This window comes from Thamnophis elegans, chromosome 8 (assembly GCF_009769535.1).
Source record: "Thamnophis elegans isolate rThaEle1 chromosome 8, rThaEle1.pri, whole genome shotgun sequence".
In the NCBI taxonomy this organism is placed as follows: domain Eukaryota; kingdom Metazoa; phylum Chordata; class Lepidosauria; order Squamata; family Colubridae; genus Thamnophis; species Thamnophis elegans.
Genome location: NC_045548.1, coordinates 71730759 through 71747409, shown reverse-complemented (window position 1 = coordinate 71747409; position 16651 = coordinate 71730759). Strand labels below are relative to the sequence as shown.

At 44.4% G+C, this 16651-nt stretch overlaps 1 protein-coding gene across 1 annotated transcript in view; it reads left to right on the top strand.

Moving 5' to 3' along the window:
• NDRG1 (N-myc downstream regulated 1) overlaps window positions 1–16651 on the top strand; it is a 59506-nt gene that overhangs the window by 41364 nt on the left and 1491 nt on the right. The window contains exons 7-15 of the mRNA XM_032222526.1: window positions 598–658; window positions 1715–1801; window positions 3550–3606; window positions 5302–5405; window positions 6765–6821; window positions 9615–9666; window positions 12268–12315; window positions 14685–14720; window positions 15255–15306. Coding sequence (XP_032078417.1) covers window positions 598–658; window positions 1715–1801; window positions 3550–3606; window positions 5302–5405; window positions 6765–6821; window positions 9615–9666; window positions 12268–12315; window positions 14685–14720; window positions 15255–15306 — 554 coding nt within the window. The remainder of the gene's footprint in view (window positions 1–597; window positions 659–1714; window positions 1802–3549; window positions 3607–5301; window positions 5406–6764; window positions 6822–9614; window positions 9667–12267; window positions 12316–14684; window positions 14721–15254; window positions 15307–16651) is intronic.

Here is a 16651-nt window from a genome sequence, read left to right as displayed (position 1 = left end):
AACAATTTCTGTTTGCTTCTTTGTCGAGGGAGTGGGAAATAGTTGGGATGGAGATGCTTTGTCCAAATGACCCCCATTCTGTTTCTCTATGGACATGGAACAATATGCTGAATGCATATTGAATGTGAAATCGAATATCCAGAAGTGGAAAGCATTAGAAACCAATACACAACTTCACATTCCTTTCTCCCTAGTGGTGGAAACAGCATCCAGACTGGGTTAACCTTCATCCACTTATCGCAAGGACTGGGTCTGATAATGTTGTTAAACCATGCCCCTGTTGCTCGGTAGACCCAGCTTTAGACTCAGTCATCGCTTTCTCCCATCTTAAAAGAGCGTTGGATGTGGATTGAAAAGCGTTGGAGGTTAAATTAGGGCGTTTGTGGGTAAATAATAGGGAGTGCCGGAAAGTGACCCCAGTATCAAAGCCCCTCGTGGGACAGTGATTTTGGAGGGGTCTGAGCCTCTAAACCCAGTCAGGGTGCGTAGGCTGTCGCTAGGGCTATTGCGATTCAAACGGCGATAAACGGCTTTTTAAATATGTACGTATGTATGTATGTTTATTTCTAACTTGCTGGGTTTTTTTTTTCTTTTTAGATTGAAAAGTGTGATCGGAATGGGAACTGGAGCTGGGGCCTACATTTTAACCCGATTTGCTGTAAGTTGAGAACAGGGGTAGTTGCACATTTTGTATAGCTACTATAAACTTTAAGTACAATACACTGTTTTCAGTTTCGCATCTTCTACTCCGCTTAACCTTAATTGAATAGCAGGCATCCAGTATCAAAACAAACAAAAATCAAAAGGTGACCTGACTTCTTCCTCAGCAAAGAATAGCAATAGCAATATCAGTTAGACTTATATACTGCTTCATACGGCTTTCAGCCCTCTCTAAGCGGTTTACAGAGTCAGCATATTGTCCCCAACAACAATCCGGGTCCCCATTTTACCCACCTCGGAAGGATGGAAGGCTGAGTCAACCTCGAGCCGGTGAGATTTGAACAGCCGAACTGCAGAACTGCAGTCAGCTGAAGTAGCCTGCAGTGCTGCATTTAACCACTGTGCCACAAAGAATGGCTGAGATGTGAGCAGCCAAAGTACAGAGTGAAAATATTTCACAATATTTCTGTCAGAGGTGATCAGGCTGAGCCTGAGGAAGGGGTCAAATGTGTCATTAGTCTTGAGTCCCTTCGTGCCCATCAGAAGTCTAAGTCCAGCCCACCTTGAATTCCATTGACTGTTATCTACCTCCCATTGGCTTTGACTGTTAGTCGTTCAGATTCTTTTAGAGACCTTTAGCATACGATAAACCTACACATTCATCTGAACTGCCTGGACTCCTGATTTTTCTGCCCGTGGCAATTTCTCATATATTCCCAACTACAACTGAAGAACACAATTTGTGGGTGACAATACCCCTCTGACGTGAATGATTCCCGAAACAGACCTCCGCATGACACGGTTTTTGCCCTGGAAGACAGTAAAATTATCTTTAAATAAGATGGTCACTGAGTATGAACTGGGCGGCCATATCTATTTAATAATAATAAAAATGTCCACTTCCAACAGATCTTCAGAATGATGATATGGGTAGGGCTGTATTTCTTTTCCCAAATGATAGGGCAAACTCCTCAAAAAAAAGTCCCCAATTTTTTACCTCAGACCCCACCACATCATATCTGGCTGTTTGCTCATGTGCCTCTTAAATCCACAGCTTAACTACCCTGATATGGTGGAAGGACTCGTTCTTATCAACGTCAATCCATGTGCTGAAGGGTGGATGGACTGGGCCGCGACCAAGGTAAAGACATCATTTGTGTAAACTTACCTTAAAACAGCCCAAGGTGTGTTTAGAAGTGCAGGGATTACAGAAATAAACATTTGGCTTTATCTGGGACTTCGAAGCCAAGCTATTGTTGTTCTTAATCTCTCTTCATCCTTTGAAACTATAGAGCCAGGATGGCGAATCTATGGCATGCGTGCCAGAGGTAGCATGCAGAGCCCTCATTGTAGATGCACACACTGTCGCCAGCTGCTTTTCGGGTTTCCAGTGTGCGCATGTGCACCAGCTGGCTGGCACACACATGCCACTTGGTCTTTGGATCGTTGACATGCCAGCTGGTCTTCTCGCTTGCTGGAGCACTGGAAACCTGAAGACCAGCTGGCATACATGAAAACCAGCTTTCAGGCGCGTGTGTGTGTGCCAAAAATCAAAGACCAAGTGGTATGTGTGCACCAGCCAGCTGATCTTTGGGTTTCCCGCACTCCGAGTGCCAAAAACCCAAAGACCAAGTGGTATGTGTGCACCGGCCAGCTGGTCTTTGGGTTTCCCGCACTCCGAGTGCCAAAAATCCAAAGACCAAGTGGTATGTGTGCACCGGCCAGCTGGTCTTTGGGTTTCCCGCACTCCGAGTGCCAAAAGTCCAAAGACCAAGTGGTATGTGTGTACCGGCCAGCTGGTCTTTGGGTTTCCCGCACTCCGAGTGCCAAAAATCCAAAGACCAAGTGGTATGTGTGCACCGGCCAGCTGGTCTTTGGGTTTCCCGCACTCCGAGTGCCAAAAGTCCAAAGACCAAGTGGTATGTGTGTACCGGCCAGCTGGTCTTTGGGTTTTCCGCACTCCGAGTGCCAAAAGTCCAAAGACCAAGTGGTATGTGTGTACCGGCCAGCTGGTCTTTGGGTTTCCCGCACTCCGAGTGCCAAAAGTCCAAAGACCAAGTGGTATGTGTGCACCGGCCATCTGGTCTTTGGGTTTCCCGCACTTCGGAGTGCCAGAAACCCAAAGACCAAGTGTTATGTGTGCCAGAAACCCAAAGACCAGCTGGCTGATGCTCTGGCACACATGCGTGCTCACGTTCTGGGTTGAGCACTCAGTGCCGAAAAGCTTCGCCATCACTGCTGTGGAGCGAAGGGACTCGTAAAATGTAAGAGTTCAGTGTATCCTTTCAGGGCCATACATTTAATGGGGGAAGAAAACGCACCTCTTGATGTGCAGGTAGTCCTCGATTTACGACCACAGTTGAGCCCCAAATGACTGTTGCTAAGTGCTCATTTGTTAAGTGAGCTTTGTCCTGTATTACGACCTTTCCTGCCACCGTTGTTAAGTGAATCTCTGCAGCGGATAAGTTAGGAAACTGGTTGTTAAGTGAATCTGGCTTCCCTGTTGACTTTGTTGGTCAGAAGGTCGCAAAAGGGGATCCCGTGACCTCAGGACACGGCCACCGTCATAAATATGAACCGCTTCCAAGCATCTGAATTCTGATCCCCTGAGCATGGAGATGCTGTATAGGTTATAACTAAGAAAAACGGTCATAAGTTCACATCTTTTCAGTGCCGTTGTAACTTTGAACAGTCACTAAACGAACTGTTGTAAGAAAATTGCTGGTTGTGTTCGTTGTATTACAATTTTGTAATTTTGTTGTATTTATTTTGTACAATGACAATAAAGACTATACTTAAGACTATATTGAATGCCAAAGTGTTAACGTGACTGAGGTACATGATCCCTGCAGTATTTGAATTAACATACTTTTTTTAAACAATGTCTAGATTTCTGGATGGGCTCATGCTTTACCAGACATGGTCATTTCACATCTTTTTGGCAAGGTAAGCCGCCTTCTTCAACCATCATCAATTAAAATATAAAGCTCAACCTTCATCTCACTCCTCTCTGCTCAGGATGCTAAGAATTGATTGTAGCCAAGGGATGCCATCCATACAATTGATGATCTCTATTTCATGGAAAGGCTGCAGTGGCTAAGACTCTGAGCTTGTCAATCAGAAAGGTCCGCAGTTCAGCAGTCCGAATCTCTAGCACCGCCTAACGGAGTGAGCTCCCGTTACTCGTCCCAGCTTCTGTGAACCTAGCAGTTCGAAAGCACGTAAAAATGCGAGTAGAAAAATAGAGACCACCTTTGGTGGGAAGGTAATAGCATTCCATGCGCCTTCGGCGTTTAGTCATGCCGGCCACATGACCACGGAGACGTCTTCTAACAGCGCTGGCTCTTTGGCTTTGAAACGGAGATGATCACCACCCCCTAGAGTCGGGAACGACTAGCACATATGTGCAAGGGGAACTTTTACCTCTCTCTCTCTCTCTCTCTCTCTCTCCCTCCCTCCCTCCCTCCCTCCCTCCCTCCCTCTCTCTCTCTCTCCATCCATCCATCCATCCATCCATCCATCTAAAAAGCTTGTGGGCTATGAGGGAAAGACAATCTTTGTATGCTGCTGTAAACTAGGAAATATTGGGATAGTTATGTGTTGGGATTGTTTTCATGTTTTGAACATCTGCATATTCACAAATGGGCCATCCTAAGTATGTAAAGTTACAATTACTGAAGAATAACAGTGTTGGAAAGGTCCTTGGACATCATCTAGTCTAATCCCCTGCTCAAGCAGGAACCCCATACCATCTCAGACAAATGGTAGATACGATAAAAGAGAATATTTGCAGCTTAGGGTTGAACTGTGGGGTCCTGGATGCCCTCTGAACTTAGTTATTTGCTTCCAGCATTTCATTTCCTAACTAGCTAACATCATCAGTGCTAGAAGGGAGCAGGGTTTGCTGTCTGTTTATATACACAAACTGCTTGCCATGCCAGTATTGGTGGGAGTGTGCATTGTAGTTCCTCAATTAGGCTCTCGTTGCAAGTTCATCTCTGACCTTGTACACATGCCTCAGTGGTGTGATTCAGAAATTTTTTACTGCTGGTTCTGTGGTATGGCTTGGTGGGCGTGGCAGGGGAAAAATACTGTAAAATCTCCATTCTCTCCCCACTCCAGGGGAAGGTTACTGCAAAATCCCCATTCCCTCCCGATCAGCTGGGACTCAGGAGGCAGAGAATAGATGGGGTCAGGGCCAATCAGAGATGGTATTTACTGGTTCTCCGAACTATTCAAAATTTCCGCTACTGGTTCTCCAGAACCTGCTGAATCCCACCTCTGTCATGCGTATGTGAACGTCTAATATGACATAGTTAGCACTTTCCATTCATAAATAAATTGGCAAGCTCTCCTATTTAAGCTTGCAAAAACATCCTGCTGAGTCATCGTTGCTCTTTCAGATGTTCTCCAGTGGTGGGTTTCATATTTTCTTACCACCAGTTCACCTTCCACGCATGTGCCCAACCTCAAAAACGTGCCTAAACAGGACCGCATAGAGCCGGGAGTAGGTGGACAGGCCCAACCATGATTTCCAATACCAGTTCGGGTGAACCGATCCAAACCGGCTGAATGCCACCTTTGATGTTCTCCCTTTCCTGGTCTTAACTGATATTTGATGAGAATGTTTCTTAAACCTAGGAGGAGATTCACAGCAGCCACGATTTGATCCATACTTACCGCCAGCACATCATCAATGACATGAACCAAAGCAACCTCCATCTGTTTGTCAACTCTTACAACAGGTAATAACGCCACTGAGCTTTTCAGAACATTTAGGAAAACATCTCCTTCTGCTATTCAGGGGGCGAATCAGTAAGAGGATCTGAGATTGTTTTGGAGATTTTACTACCCAGCTCTGATGAGTACCGTATTTTTCGGAGTATAAGACACACCTTTTTCCCTCAAAAAAGAGGCTGAATATCTGGGTGCGTCTTATACACCGAATACAGCATGTTTTTTCCTCCCGAAACCCCGCCTCCGTCACCAAAATGGCTGTGCATACCTTGTAGGAAGCTTTCAGAGAACTCCTGGGGGCTGGGGAGGCTGAAATGAGCAAGAAATGGCCCATTTTTTGCTCATTTGTACACCCCCCAGCCCCCAGGAGCACTCCATAAGCTTCTTAAAGGCTAGCCATGCCCCCCTTTTTTTTACAAAAAAACGGGCCCGTTTTTTGCAAAAAATGGGGTGTTTTTTGCTCGTTTTTGCCCCCCCCCCGCAGGAGCACTCTGCAAGCTCCCTAAAGGATATTCATGCTTTTGGGGGGGGGGCATTTTTGGGAGGATTGCAAGAGAGAGAGGGAGAGTGTTGAGTGGGATTTTCAGATCCGGGCATTGTGCTTTTAACTTTTTGAAATAACACTGAATTCAAGTGGTGCTTGAGCTACAACCACAATTGAGCACCAAAGTTTCTGTTCCTAATTGAGGCACCTGTCAAGTGAGTTTTGCCACATTTTATGAACTTTCTTGTCTCAGTTGTTAAGTTAGTAACATGTGAAATGAACCAGGCTTCCCCATTGCATTTGCTTGTCGGAAAAGGTGATCACAGGGCCTTGGGAGAAGGCAACTGTCATAAATATGAAACTAGCTGCCAATCATATCAATTTTGATCATGTGACCACAGGGATGCTGCAACAGTCATAAGTATGAAAAACGGTCATAAATCCTTTTTTTCAGTGCTGTTGTAATTTCGAATGGTCACTAAACAAACTCGTCCTGGGTAGAGGCAGATATTGCTCTCTCTGGACACACTGAGAATAGTATCTGCTGAACACGACTCCACATTGGCGACAGGAAGGGCATCTGGCCATTAAAACACTCCATTCAGTTGCCCAGACTCCTCACCCCACAAGGGATGATGGAGTTATCAAATGAAGATGACGACTAAATGAAGTGTTGTAAGTCGAGAACTACCTGTACTCAGAATTTAATTGAAAGCTAGAATGCCGGATTAGCAGTCCCGCTAATCATCTACTCGTTTAGTTGGGAATACACATTATTACACAAGTCTCATATTGATAACTTCTTCCCACCTTTTTGGGGAAATGGGCTTTGAAAATTGCATATGTGATAACTCCTCACCATCGTCTCCTGTTTGTTTTGCAGCCGAAGAGATCTAGACATCGAGCGTCCAGTTCCAGGAGTAAATGTGATTACTCTACAGTAAGTTTTTGTCACAATCATCCTTTTAATGTTGGAAAAGGGGACGTAAGTGTTTCCATCTTTCTGCAAATGGTAAAGATCCTGGTGATATCAACCCATTGCAAAACACACAAAGGAAATGCTGGCTTACTAAAACATGTTTTAACAGCCCCTAGCTAAAGTAGGCTTCATCAGCAGCTTTTAGTTGATCTTCCCAAAAGTGAGCTTTAGTGGATAAGGCCAATGATAAGAGCAGGTACTGTATTTTTCAGAGTATAAGACGCATCTTTTTCCCTGCCAAAAGAAGGTGAAAATCTGGGTGTGTCTTATACAGCATTTTTGGCCTAACAAAACTGAAAAAAGGCCATGTATAGCCTTTAGGAGGCTTTCAGAGAGCTCCTGGGGCTGGGAAGGACAAAAATGAGCAAAAAACGGGCCGTTTTTGCTCATTCCCCCTCTTCCCCCAGCCACCAGGAATACTATAAGCCTCCTAAAGGCTATGCATGCCCCCCCCTTTTTTTTGGCAAAAAATGAGGCATACAGAAGGTTTGGGATGCCTGCAGAGTGCAACCCCCCCCCTTTTTTTCATTTACCTCTTCAAAATCATAGTGCATCTTATACTCCGGTGAGTCTTATAGTTTGAAAATGACGGTAACTAGCAATAGCACTTAGACTTATACACCGCTTTATAAGTGCTTTACAGGCCTTTCTAACCAGTTTACAGAGTCAGCCTATTTCCCTCCCAACATTCTGGGTCCTCATTTTACCCACCTGGGAAGGATGGAAGGCTGAGTCAACCTTGAGCCTGGTGAGATTTGAACTGTCAAATTGCAGGCAGCCGGCAGGCAGGTAGCAGAAGTAGCCTGCAGTACCTCACTCTAACCACTGTGGCACCGTGGCTCAAAGGGGAGTCTACAATGTAGAAAGATTGCCTGACTCCTTATTGGGGGTCCCATCTGCAGTCTGCGTTGTGGCCTTACTGAAGCTTTGATGAAGATTATAAAGCTACCTTCTCAGTTTCTACTTAAATCTTGGAGTGTACGAATTTAAGAAATGAATTGTGTTCTTAAGGTGCTCCTGGATCAGTCATTGTCTTTCGGCCCTAGGAAGGAAGCTTGGTTTGCAATGGCAAACCACTCCTGAAAAACTTTGCCCAGAAAACTGCAGGGACTTGTTCAAGCATTCACCAGGAGTTAACACTGACTCTAATCATCATCTTCATTTTAAATGATCCCATAACCCAGTGGTTCCCAAACTTGGCAACTTTAAGACTTGTGGACTTCAACTCCCAGAATTCTCCAGCCAGCTCTGCTGCTCTGCTGGCTGGAGAATTCTGGGAGTTGAAGTCCACAAGTCTTAAAAGTTGCCAAGTTTGGGAACCACTGCCATAACCCAGTGGTGAGTTGCAGATGGTATGGCCTGGTACAGGCATACCAGAGCCTACCTGGAGCACCGCCCGAGCTCCTTACCTGTCCTTTAAGCCTTTGGCACTTCCACGCACGCGCATGGTGCCTACAGCGCCTGCGCAACGCTCCGCCAAGCAGCTGGCTTGCGGAGGCATCATAGGCAGGTACAACGCATGCACACACTGCACGTGTCCATGAGGGTAAAGCCGGAACCCACCACTGCCATAATCCCTTGCGGAGTGGAGTCTGGGAAACTGAATGGAGCTAGCAGAATGTTTACTGGCCAGATGCCCTTCCTGTCACCAGTGCGGAATTTTATCCAGCAGATAAATTCTCAGTGCGCCCAGAGAGAGAAATCTCCGCCTCTACCTAGGATCGAACTCCCAGCCTCCTGATTGTGAGGCGGGAGCTCCCCCTCTAGGCCACTGCACCACTCCTGTTACACTGACTCTAAAGCACCCATAGAAGCCAAGAATGAGTGATAGCAGAAGAAAACTCATTCTTAAATAGAAATGAGATCCTGGAGCCCAACCATGTGGTCCCTGGGGCTAAATTAGATTTCCAACCATACTTCCAGTTCTGCTGCGGTGCAAAATGAAAAGATTCAGCCCGTCATGGCAGCAACGAAGGAGGAAGGTGGTGAGAGCTGCTCCAGTGATCCAAGCATTCATTTTATATTGTTATTGATTTATATCCTTTGAGCAAAAAGGGCAGCTATTAAAGCCAGCATAATCATCGCTTTTGCAATCCCCTTTATGTATTCAGGGGCAGAAAAAAAAAAACCCGAGCATGACTCAAATTGTCCTAAGTAAACTTTGATCCTACTTAAGGATGACCGTAATAATTCAGCTGTATTAGAAAAGGAAAGGAGGAGAGTAGAAGAGAGGGAAGGGGAGGGAAAGAGGAAAGGAAAGGAAGGATAGAAGGGATAGAAAGAGAAGGAGAGAGGGTAGGAGGGGGAAAGGAACAGTCGAGTAGGGGAGAGGCAAGGGAAGAAGGAAAAAGAAAGGAGAGGAGGAAAGGAGAGAAGGGAGAGAGGGTGAAAAGAAAAGAAAAAATAGGGTGGTAATAATACAAAATAGATGTATGGGACGGTAAGCAAAGCAACCCAGAATGTATATTTTAACCTTTTTATATGGAAAAACAAATACGTAAAAGTGATAAAGATAAATAAGAATAATAACTATGTGAAAGTATTTCTGTAACGGTATGTAAGAGAATAATTAAAAAAAAAATAATTTAAAAAATTGGCTGTATTTAGTTTTTCCCAAAATTGAAATGGATTCATCTTTCTCGACAAGTCAACACCTTGAGTTTGAACTGGTGGAGCAACGACCTCGGCCTGTCTCTGATAACAGTTTAACGAAGTGCAAAGCCACTGAATCTTACTTCAATTGTTTGCTTTCAGGTGCCCTTCTCTGTTGGTGGTTGGAGACAGCTCTCCTGCCGTTGATGCTGTGGTAAGTACATAATAGCAAAGGCCTCGATAAACTACCATTTCCCAATCTTAGTTTTTCCCTCCAATCTTCAAGTAACTCCAATGAACTGTTAGGGACGTACCCTGTTTTCCCCGAAAATTCACCCTCCCCGGAATATGGACTTGGCCTTATTTTCGGGGAGGTCTTATTATTTTTGAGGTGTAGGAGGCGGCGAGCTCATGGCTTCTGCTGTGTTGCAATATTTTCAGGGAGGGCTTATTTTCAGGGGATGGCTTATTTTAGCATGTGCGCTCCAAAGCCTGATTGGGCTTATTATCTAGAGAGGTCTTATTTTGGGGAAAACAGGGCAATGTCCCTAACAGTTCATTGGAGTTACTTGAAGATTGGAGGGAAAAACTAAGATTGGGAAATGGCAGTTTATCGAGGCCTAATAGCCCAACCCTAATATTGTACCAGTTCCTCAGGCTTACATATTAAAATATTAAATAGAGCTCACCTGGAATTCTGGATCCTGGGTCAAGATAATTCAGTCCTATGAGTTTATTGCTATCGTATCTTTCTAACTTTCGGAGATAAAGGTAGACTAGCCATCACAGGCGGGTACCTTGGAAATAATACCAACCATTGTATTCCTGACCCGTTTTGGGTCAAATCAGATATAAGATTGAAGAGTAATGATTTAGTTGAAGTTACTCATTAAGCTTCGTAGATAAATGAGGGAGTGAACAGGTTTGTCTGTTCCTGGACTAAGGTGGCAGCCATTAGGTATGAGCTGTGAGAAGTAAGAGCTGCTTACAACAACGTTGGGGATGTTGTGATGAAGTAGCCAAAGCGTGGGAAGGGGTATACAAGAAACAGATCTCGGGGGACAAGCTACACGAAAAGTATTTTATGTCGTTTCAAATGGAGGACTCAAAAAACAAAAATAGATCCAGTTCATTACCAGAATCGTTAACACACTTAATCACAGCCTTATCTTCTTGCCCCTCATTTTCAGTGAAAAATTCTTACTAGGCAATTTAGTTCTTACAGGAATTAAAAGCAGTACTTACAATCAGAGTTTCTCCCCCCATCTAAATAATAGACTAGGTTTGGAAGCTGGTCCTTTGGATATTAGTTCCAGCCTTCTGTTCAAGGAGGAATCAAGATGAAAGCATCCTGACAGCTGTTGGAGAGCCAAGGAGAGGGATTAAATTCCTTCCATAGCTGACAGTCTAGAAACCTGGGGTAAATAAATAACCTTTGGTCTTCGGGCTACCTGGAAGTTTAAGGCATAATTTCAGAAGTCCCGTTTTTGGAATATCAGCAAAAGGGGAAAATGGGGAGAGGAAAGGAGAATGATTGGGTGCTGCTGCGAACTTTGAACTTTTGCACCCCCAAGATAGATTTGTAAAAACGGGAAAACAGAATTCACGTTCCTGCCTGTTATGGACCAGTCAGGCATCAGAAAAAAAATAATGGAATATCAAACGGTGCTTTTTAGCATCCAGAATTTCGCTAGCGACTTCCTGAAATCCTCTACAGGTAGTTCTTGACCTACGACCATAATAGAGATCGGAAAATTCATTATTAAGTGGTGCGGTCATTAAGTGAGACACCACAGGATCACAAATTGCTACCTCATCCTGGCTTCCCCTTTGGTTTTGCTTGTTGGAAGCTGGCTGAAAAGGCCACAAGCGGTCACCACGTGACCTCAGGACATTGCAACTGTGGTAAATGTGTGTTGGTTGACAAGGATCCAAATCACAGTTGTCACCGTGGGGACACTGCAACAGTCATCAATGCAAGTATGTGTTGTGGCCCGCCAGTGGAGCTGATGGCAGACTCAGACAGAGAGGAGGTTGGGGAGGAACATGGGCCAGTCCTAGAGTCTGGGGAAGGCTCTGATGAGGGCTCTGCATTGGAGGCAGAGATGGGGCCAGGGCCGTATGACAGTCATCAGCTGCCTTCAGAGTCAGAGATCAGTGGGGCAGAAGAACAGCTGGAGCCTGTTTCCGCTGTGCGCATGCTCAAAGCTGCCAGGAGAAGGGAACAGTTAAGGAACAAGGGCCGACTCGGAAGTAAAGGCACAGTTGGATGGTGAATGGCCCCTCCCATAGGGAATAAAGGAGCGAAAGGGGAGTGGAATTTGCAGGAGACAACTTGTTCGTTTAATTAGTGTGAAGATTTGTTTGCGACTCTCAGAGACTCCTTGCCTACAGCGTTGTGTTTGGAAGATATCGGCCTGGCAGCTCTCCAAGCCTGATAAGGTCTGTGGTTGTCAATTCACTCTTGAAAGACACTTTGCAGGATGTGAATGAGAGGAGTTCACATGAGCTTAATAAAAAGGGGTTTTATCGGGACAAAGAGTCTGCTTCGTGATTTGATGAAGCCTAGGTCAGAACATGATGGTTGTAAATCACTTTTTCCAATACCACTGTAACATCAAATGACCCCAAAAGAATGGCTGTAAGTTGGAGTCTGCTTGTAATGGAATCCCTTCACTAGGTGACAGATAAGTATGGGACTTATCCTTAAAGCAAGTAGGCCTCCACCCTCTAAAAACTTCATACAATCCGATTTTCTGAAAATGTGATGTGATGTCAGCTTTTCTTTCCTTCTGTCTCTTCCCTTTCCTCACAGGTGGACTGCAATGCTAAACTTGACCCAACAAAGACCACGCTTTTAAAGGTAACCCACCTCTGGCCCAAAGCGGAGCTCTTGGGGTTGGTGTGAAGAGTTCAGATTTTTGTGAAAAGGACTAGAGCAGGAGTGTCCAGCTTTGGCCACTTCAAGACCTATGGACGTCAAACTCTCAGAATTCATGACTGGCTGGAGAATTCCGAGAGTTGAAGTAGCCAAGGTTGGACACCCCTGGAGAACAGTGTGTTTTGATCCAGGTGTTAGTATTTAGAGCAGTGCAACTGGCTGAGAGATATGCTACACTAAGCAAATAGTAGTGAAATCAAAGAGAGGTAGGAAGCTGAAGGCTACAAGTATGGAAGTCACTCTTCCTTCTTGACTGACAAAAATCACTGACCTATATTTTTGGCCAAGCATTAGGGTTCTTAAATGTAATTAGGGGTCAGTAGATAGTACTACTATGTTTAGAAATTCATCCCATAATAGATTTTAATCCTGCTCGGAGGGAAGTGTGCAGGCTCAAGTGGTAAACATGCCCCATTTTATTGACCCATGTCAAGCTTAATACAGTAAACACTTAAGAAGATTCTGGGGTTGAGAAGTTTATCCAGGCATTATGAGTGCTGCCAGACTTTTCTGGAACTCAAAGCCTTTGTTCACATCCCTCATTCTATAGTTAGTCTTGGGGGGGGTGTCATGTCATACTGTTGATGGAAGGTACAGTTTGAACTACTTTATAAGGCCCTGGTGAGGCCACACTTGGAATACTGCATCCAGTTTTGGTCACCACGATGTAGAAAAGATGTGGAGACTCTAGAAAGAGTGCAGAGAAGAGCAACAAAGAGGATTAGGGGACTGGAGACTAAAACACATGAAGAACAGTTGCAGGAACCTGGTATGTCTAGTCTAATGAAAAGAAGGACTAGGGGAGACATGATAGCAGTGTTCCAATATCTCAGGAGTTGCCAGAAAGAAGAGGGAGTCAAGCTGTTCTCTAAGGCACCTGAAGGTAGAACAAGAAGCAATGGATGGAAACTGATCAAGGAGAGAAGCAACTTAGAACTAAGGAGAAATTTCCTGACAGAACAATTAACTAGTGGAACAACCAGTTTTAAAGATGATGTTGGATATCCATTTGTCTGAAGTGGTGTAGGGTTTCCTGCCTAAGCAGGGGATTGGACTAGAAGACCTCCAAGGTCCCTTCCTACTATATTCTAGAATTACAATTTTTCCTTCTTTCCTGATCTGGCAAGGTGGACAGAACAACAAACCATTGGTGGGTGGAAGGCTCTTCCAAATTTTTCCCGCTCATGCAAATGGTGGAAAGAGGATTCTCTCTGTCTAGTTCAGGAGTTGGGCCATGAGTCAAAAAAAGGCTGATGGATTCGAAGGATTGTAGAACCTGAGATTCAGTTCTGTTTTGGATGTTTGACAACAGCAAAATCAACAATTGATTGTCCTTAATTTTCTCTCAAACCGTAAATGGTGTAATTCCAAACAAGAATTGCATTTCAAATCCAGTTGTTGTTAATTTAGCAAGTGTATGCCAGTGATGGCAAACCTTTTCGGCACCGAGTGCACAAACCAGAACATGCACACCAGGGAACTGGAGACCCGAAGACCAGCTGGTGGGTGCACACATGGTCCAGCTGGTCTTAGGATTTCTGGTACTCCAGCGCACACAAAGACCAGCTGCCTGGCATGCATGCACACACCAAACACCAGAAGAGCAGCTGGTGACGGTGCCTGTGCCCGCAGAGAGGGCTCTGCGTGCCACCTCTGGCACATGTGCCATCACGGGTATATATGCCTTTTTTCAGCTAGTAACTTGCCCATCTTCACAAAGAGATGGTGACTAAATCAAAAAAAGAGATATTCATTCAGCAGAATTGTGGTAGAGAGTAGCCTTCCTAATTTAGTGTCCACCCATTCAGATGTATTTGCCTATGAATTCCCAAGCAGCTGAGTGGAATTCTGGGAGTTGAAGGCCAACGTATCTGAAGGACTGATGTGATGGGTCAACTTTTGGACATTCGGAGCTAGTGGTCACCATGAAAAAAAACATGGGTTTTAATACGACCTAACTTTCACTACTAATTATTCCATTTAGCAAATAAGTGTCTTCCCTACCCTTTTACCAGCAAACATTAGGAATCTGCAGCTGAAATGGAATATTACTTTAAAAAAAAAAACCTCCCTTAAAATTCTTCTGAACAGACTTCTAAGTGAGCATTAAATCCAGAAATCTTTTGTGCTTCTCACAGTCCAATGATAAAATCCATTTTTCCCGTGTATATGGTTGTAGAATCAAGTTTTGAATTGCGAGTCAGGGCAAGTAAGATGGTATTGTTGTTGAGTGAGTAGGATTTTTTTCCCTTAAATTAAAGCATTACTGACTATTTCTTTTTCTTTTGCAGATGGCTGATTGTGGTGGTCTTCCTCAGGTTTCCCAGGTGAGAATTGATGTGGGGCAGCAACAGATAATGAGTCTTGAGGAGAATTTCACAAAATGTTGGCCTATTGCAAACCAAATCCATTTATTTGTATTCACCATCTGAGATGGAAAGCCAAATTCCCTAGGTAGAATTGAGAGCCTTTTTGGGGAAGTGGTTAAGGGACCTGGCTAGAAAGCAGGAGGCTGAGTTCAAATCCTGCCTTAGCCATGAAAGCTGACTGCATGACTTTGAGCCAATCACCAGGAGGCTTTGAATTCTAGTCCCATCATAACCATGAAAACCAGCTGGGGGGACAGAACAGCCAACTAATTAACCAGACTCAGTAATGTGTAACCATACCAAGAAGACCTCCTCAAAGGTTTTAGGGTTGAGTTGCAGAGATAATTAAGCTGGCAGTTCTTCCACTGCTCTAAACATATTGAATGGATCTGAGATCTTTTGTTTTGTCTGCTCTTTGTCCAATCTCCTTTTTTGGGGAACATTTAATAACAGGTAATTATCACATTCACATGCTGCGTTTCTTTTTTACAGCCTGCCAAACTTGCTGAAGCTTTCAAATACTTCATCCAGGGAATGGGATACAGTAAGTAGTTGTTGGCTTTAAAAAAAATAATTGGCTAACTTTCTGTAGCCAGGTGGATATTTGCTTTTGTTCTAGAAGTCCCGTTTGATCCGCCTGATAGTCTGCTTTGGTCGTTATTGTCTCTGGAGGTTTTGTGGTCCTCTTTTCCCCCTGTTGTCTTTCTAAATTATTTCCTTAATTGCAAAACACTTCTAATCGGTAGATTCTTTTTTGTCTTGGGGGTGGGATTCTATTGTGGTTGTCGGGTAGAAAAACTGCATCAGAGGGCACACAAATAAATCCTATTCTTTGGAGCCTTGGCTGTGGTCTCCAGAGCCTCTCCGTATATCATTTTTAACACGATAAAAGTTGGCCATCATAAACAAGGGAAATAATTCTGTTAACTATGTAAGAGTTAGCGGAAGGAGTGGCAGAAGTGGGGATGGATCAAAGGTGCTTTTTCAGGAAGCAACTGGACATTCTTGTTTTTTGTTTTTCTTTTGAAGACATTTCATTTCTCATCCAAGAAGCTTCTTCAGCTCTGATTAGATAGTGGGGAATGGAAGGATTTATATTCCTTGCAGACAGCTGGTTATTTGCATCCTTTTCAAAGGCTTATTAAAGCACTTGGAGGTTTATCTGTGTCTTCAAGGTCACCTGAGTAGTCCTCCTGGTTCCTGTGACCTGAGGACACAGGTAAACCTCCAAGTGCTTCAGCGACCTGCTGAAAGGATGCAAACGACCAGCTGTCTGCAAGGAATATAAATCCTTCCATTCCCCACTATCCTGTCAGAGCTGAAGAAGCTTCTTGGATGAGAAGTGAAATGTCTTCAAAATAAAAAACAAAAGTCCAGTTGCCTCCTGAAAAAAGCACCTTTGGGACAACCAGGACCTGGATGGCTGAGAATCTCTCAGACTTTTAACTTCGGGTGGAGTTAAAAGAGGGATCATTCTAGATCAATGGTTCCCAACCTTTTTTGGGCCACGCCCCACCTAAGCACTTCTAAAATCCTTATATCCCCCCCCCCCCCGTGACATATAATTCTTACTTTACTCAAAAAGTGAACTCTACTCAGGCGGAGGAAGCCCAAAAGGCCATGAACATGGTCTAAACCAGTGTTTCTCAACCTTGGCTACTTGAAGATGTCTGGACTTCAACTCCCAGAATTCCCCAGCCAGCATTCGCTGGCTGGGGAATTCTGGGAGTTGAAGTCCAGACATCTTCAAGTGGCCAAGGTTGAGAAACACTGGTCTAAACAAGGTTGAAATTGCCCCCATTAAAAATCAAATTTCCCCGCTGTGGGACCCGGGTCCCACGTTGGAAACCACTGATCTAGAACTTCTATGTAGCCCAGGGGGTAGGTTG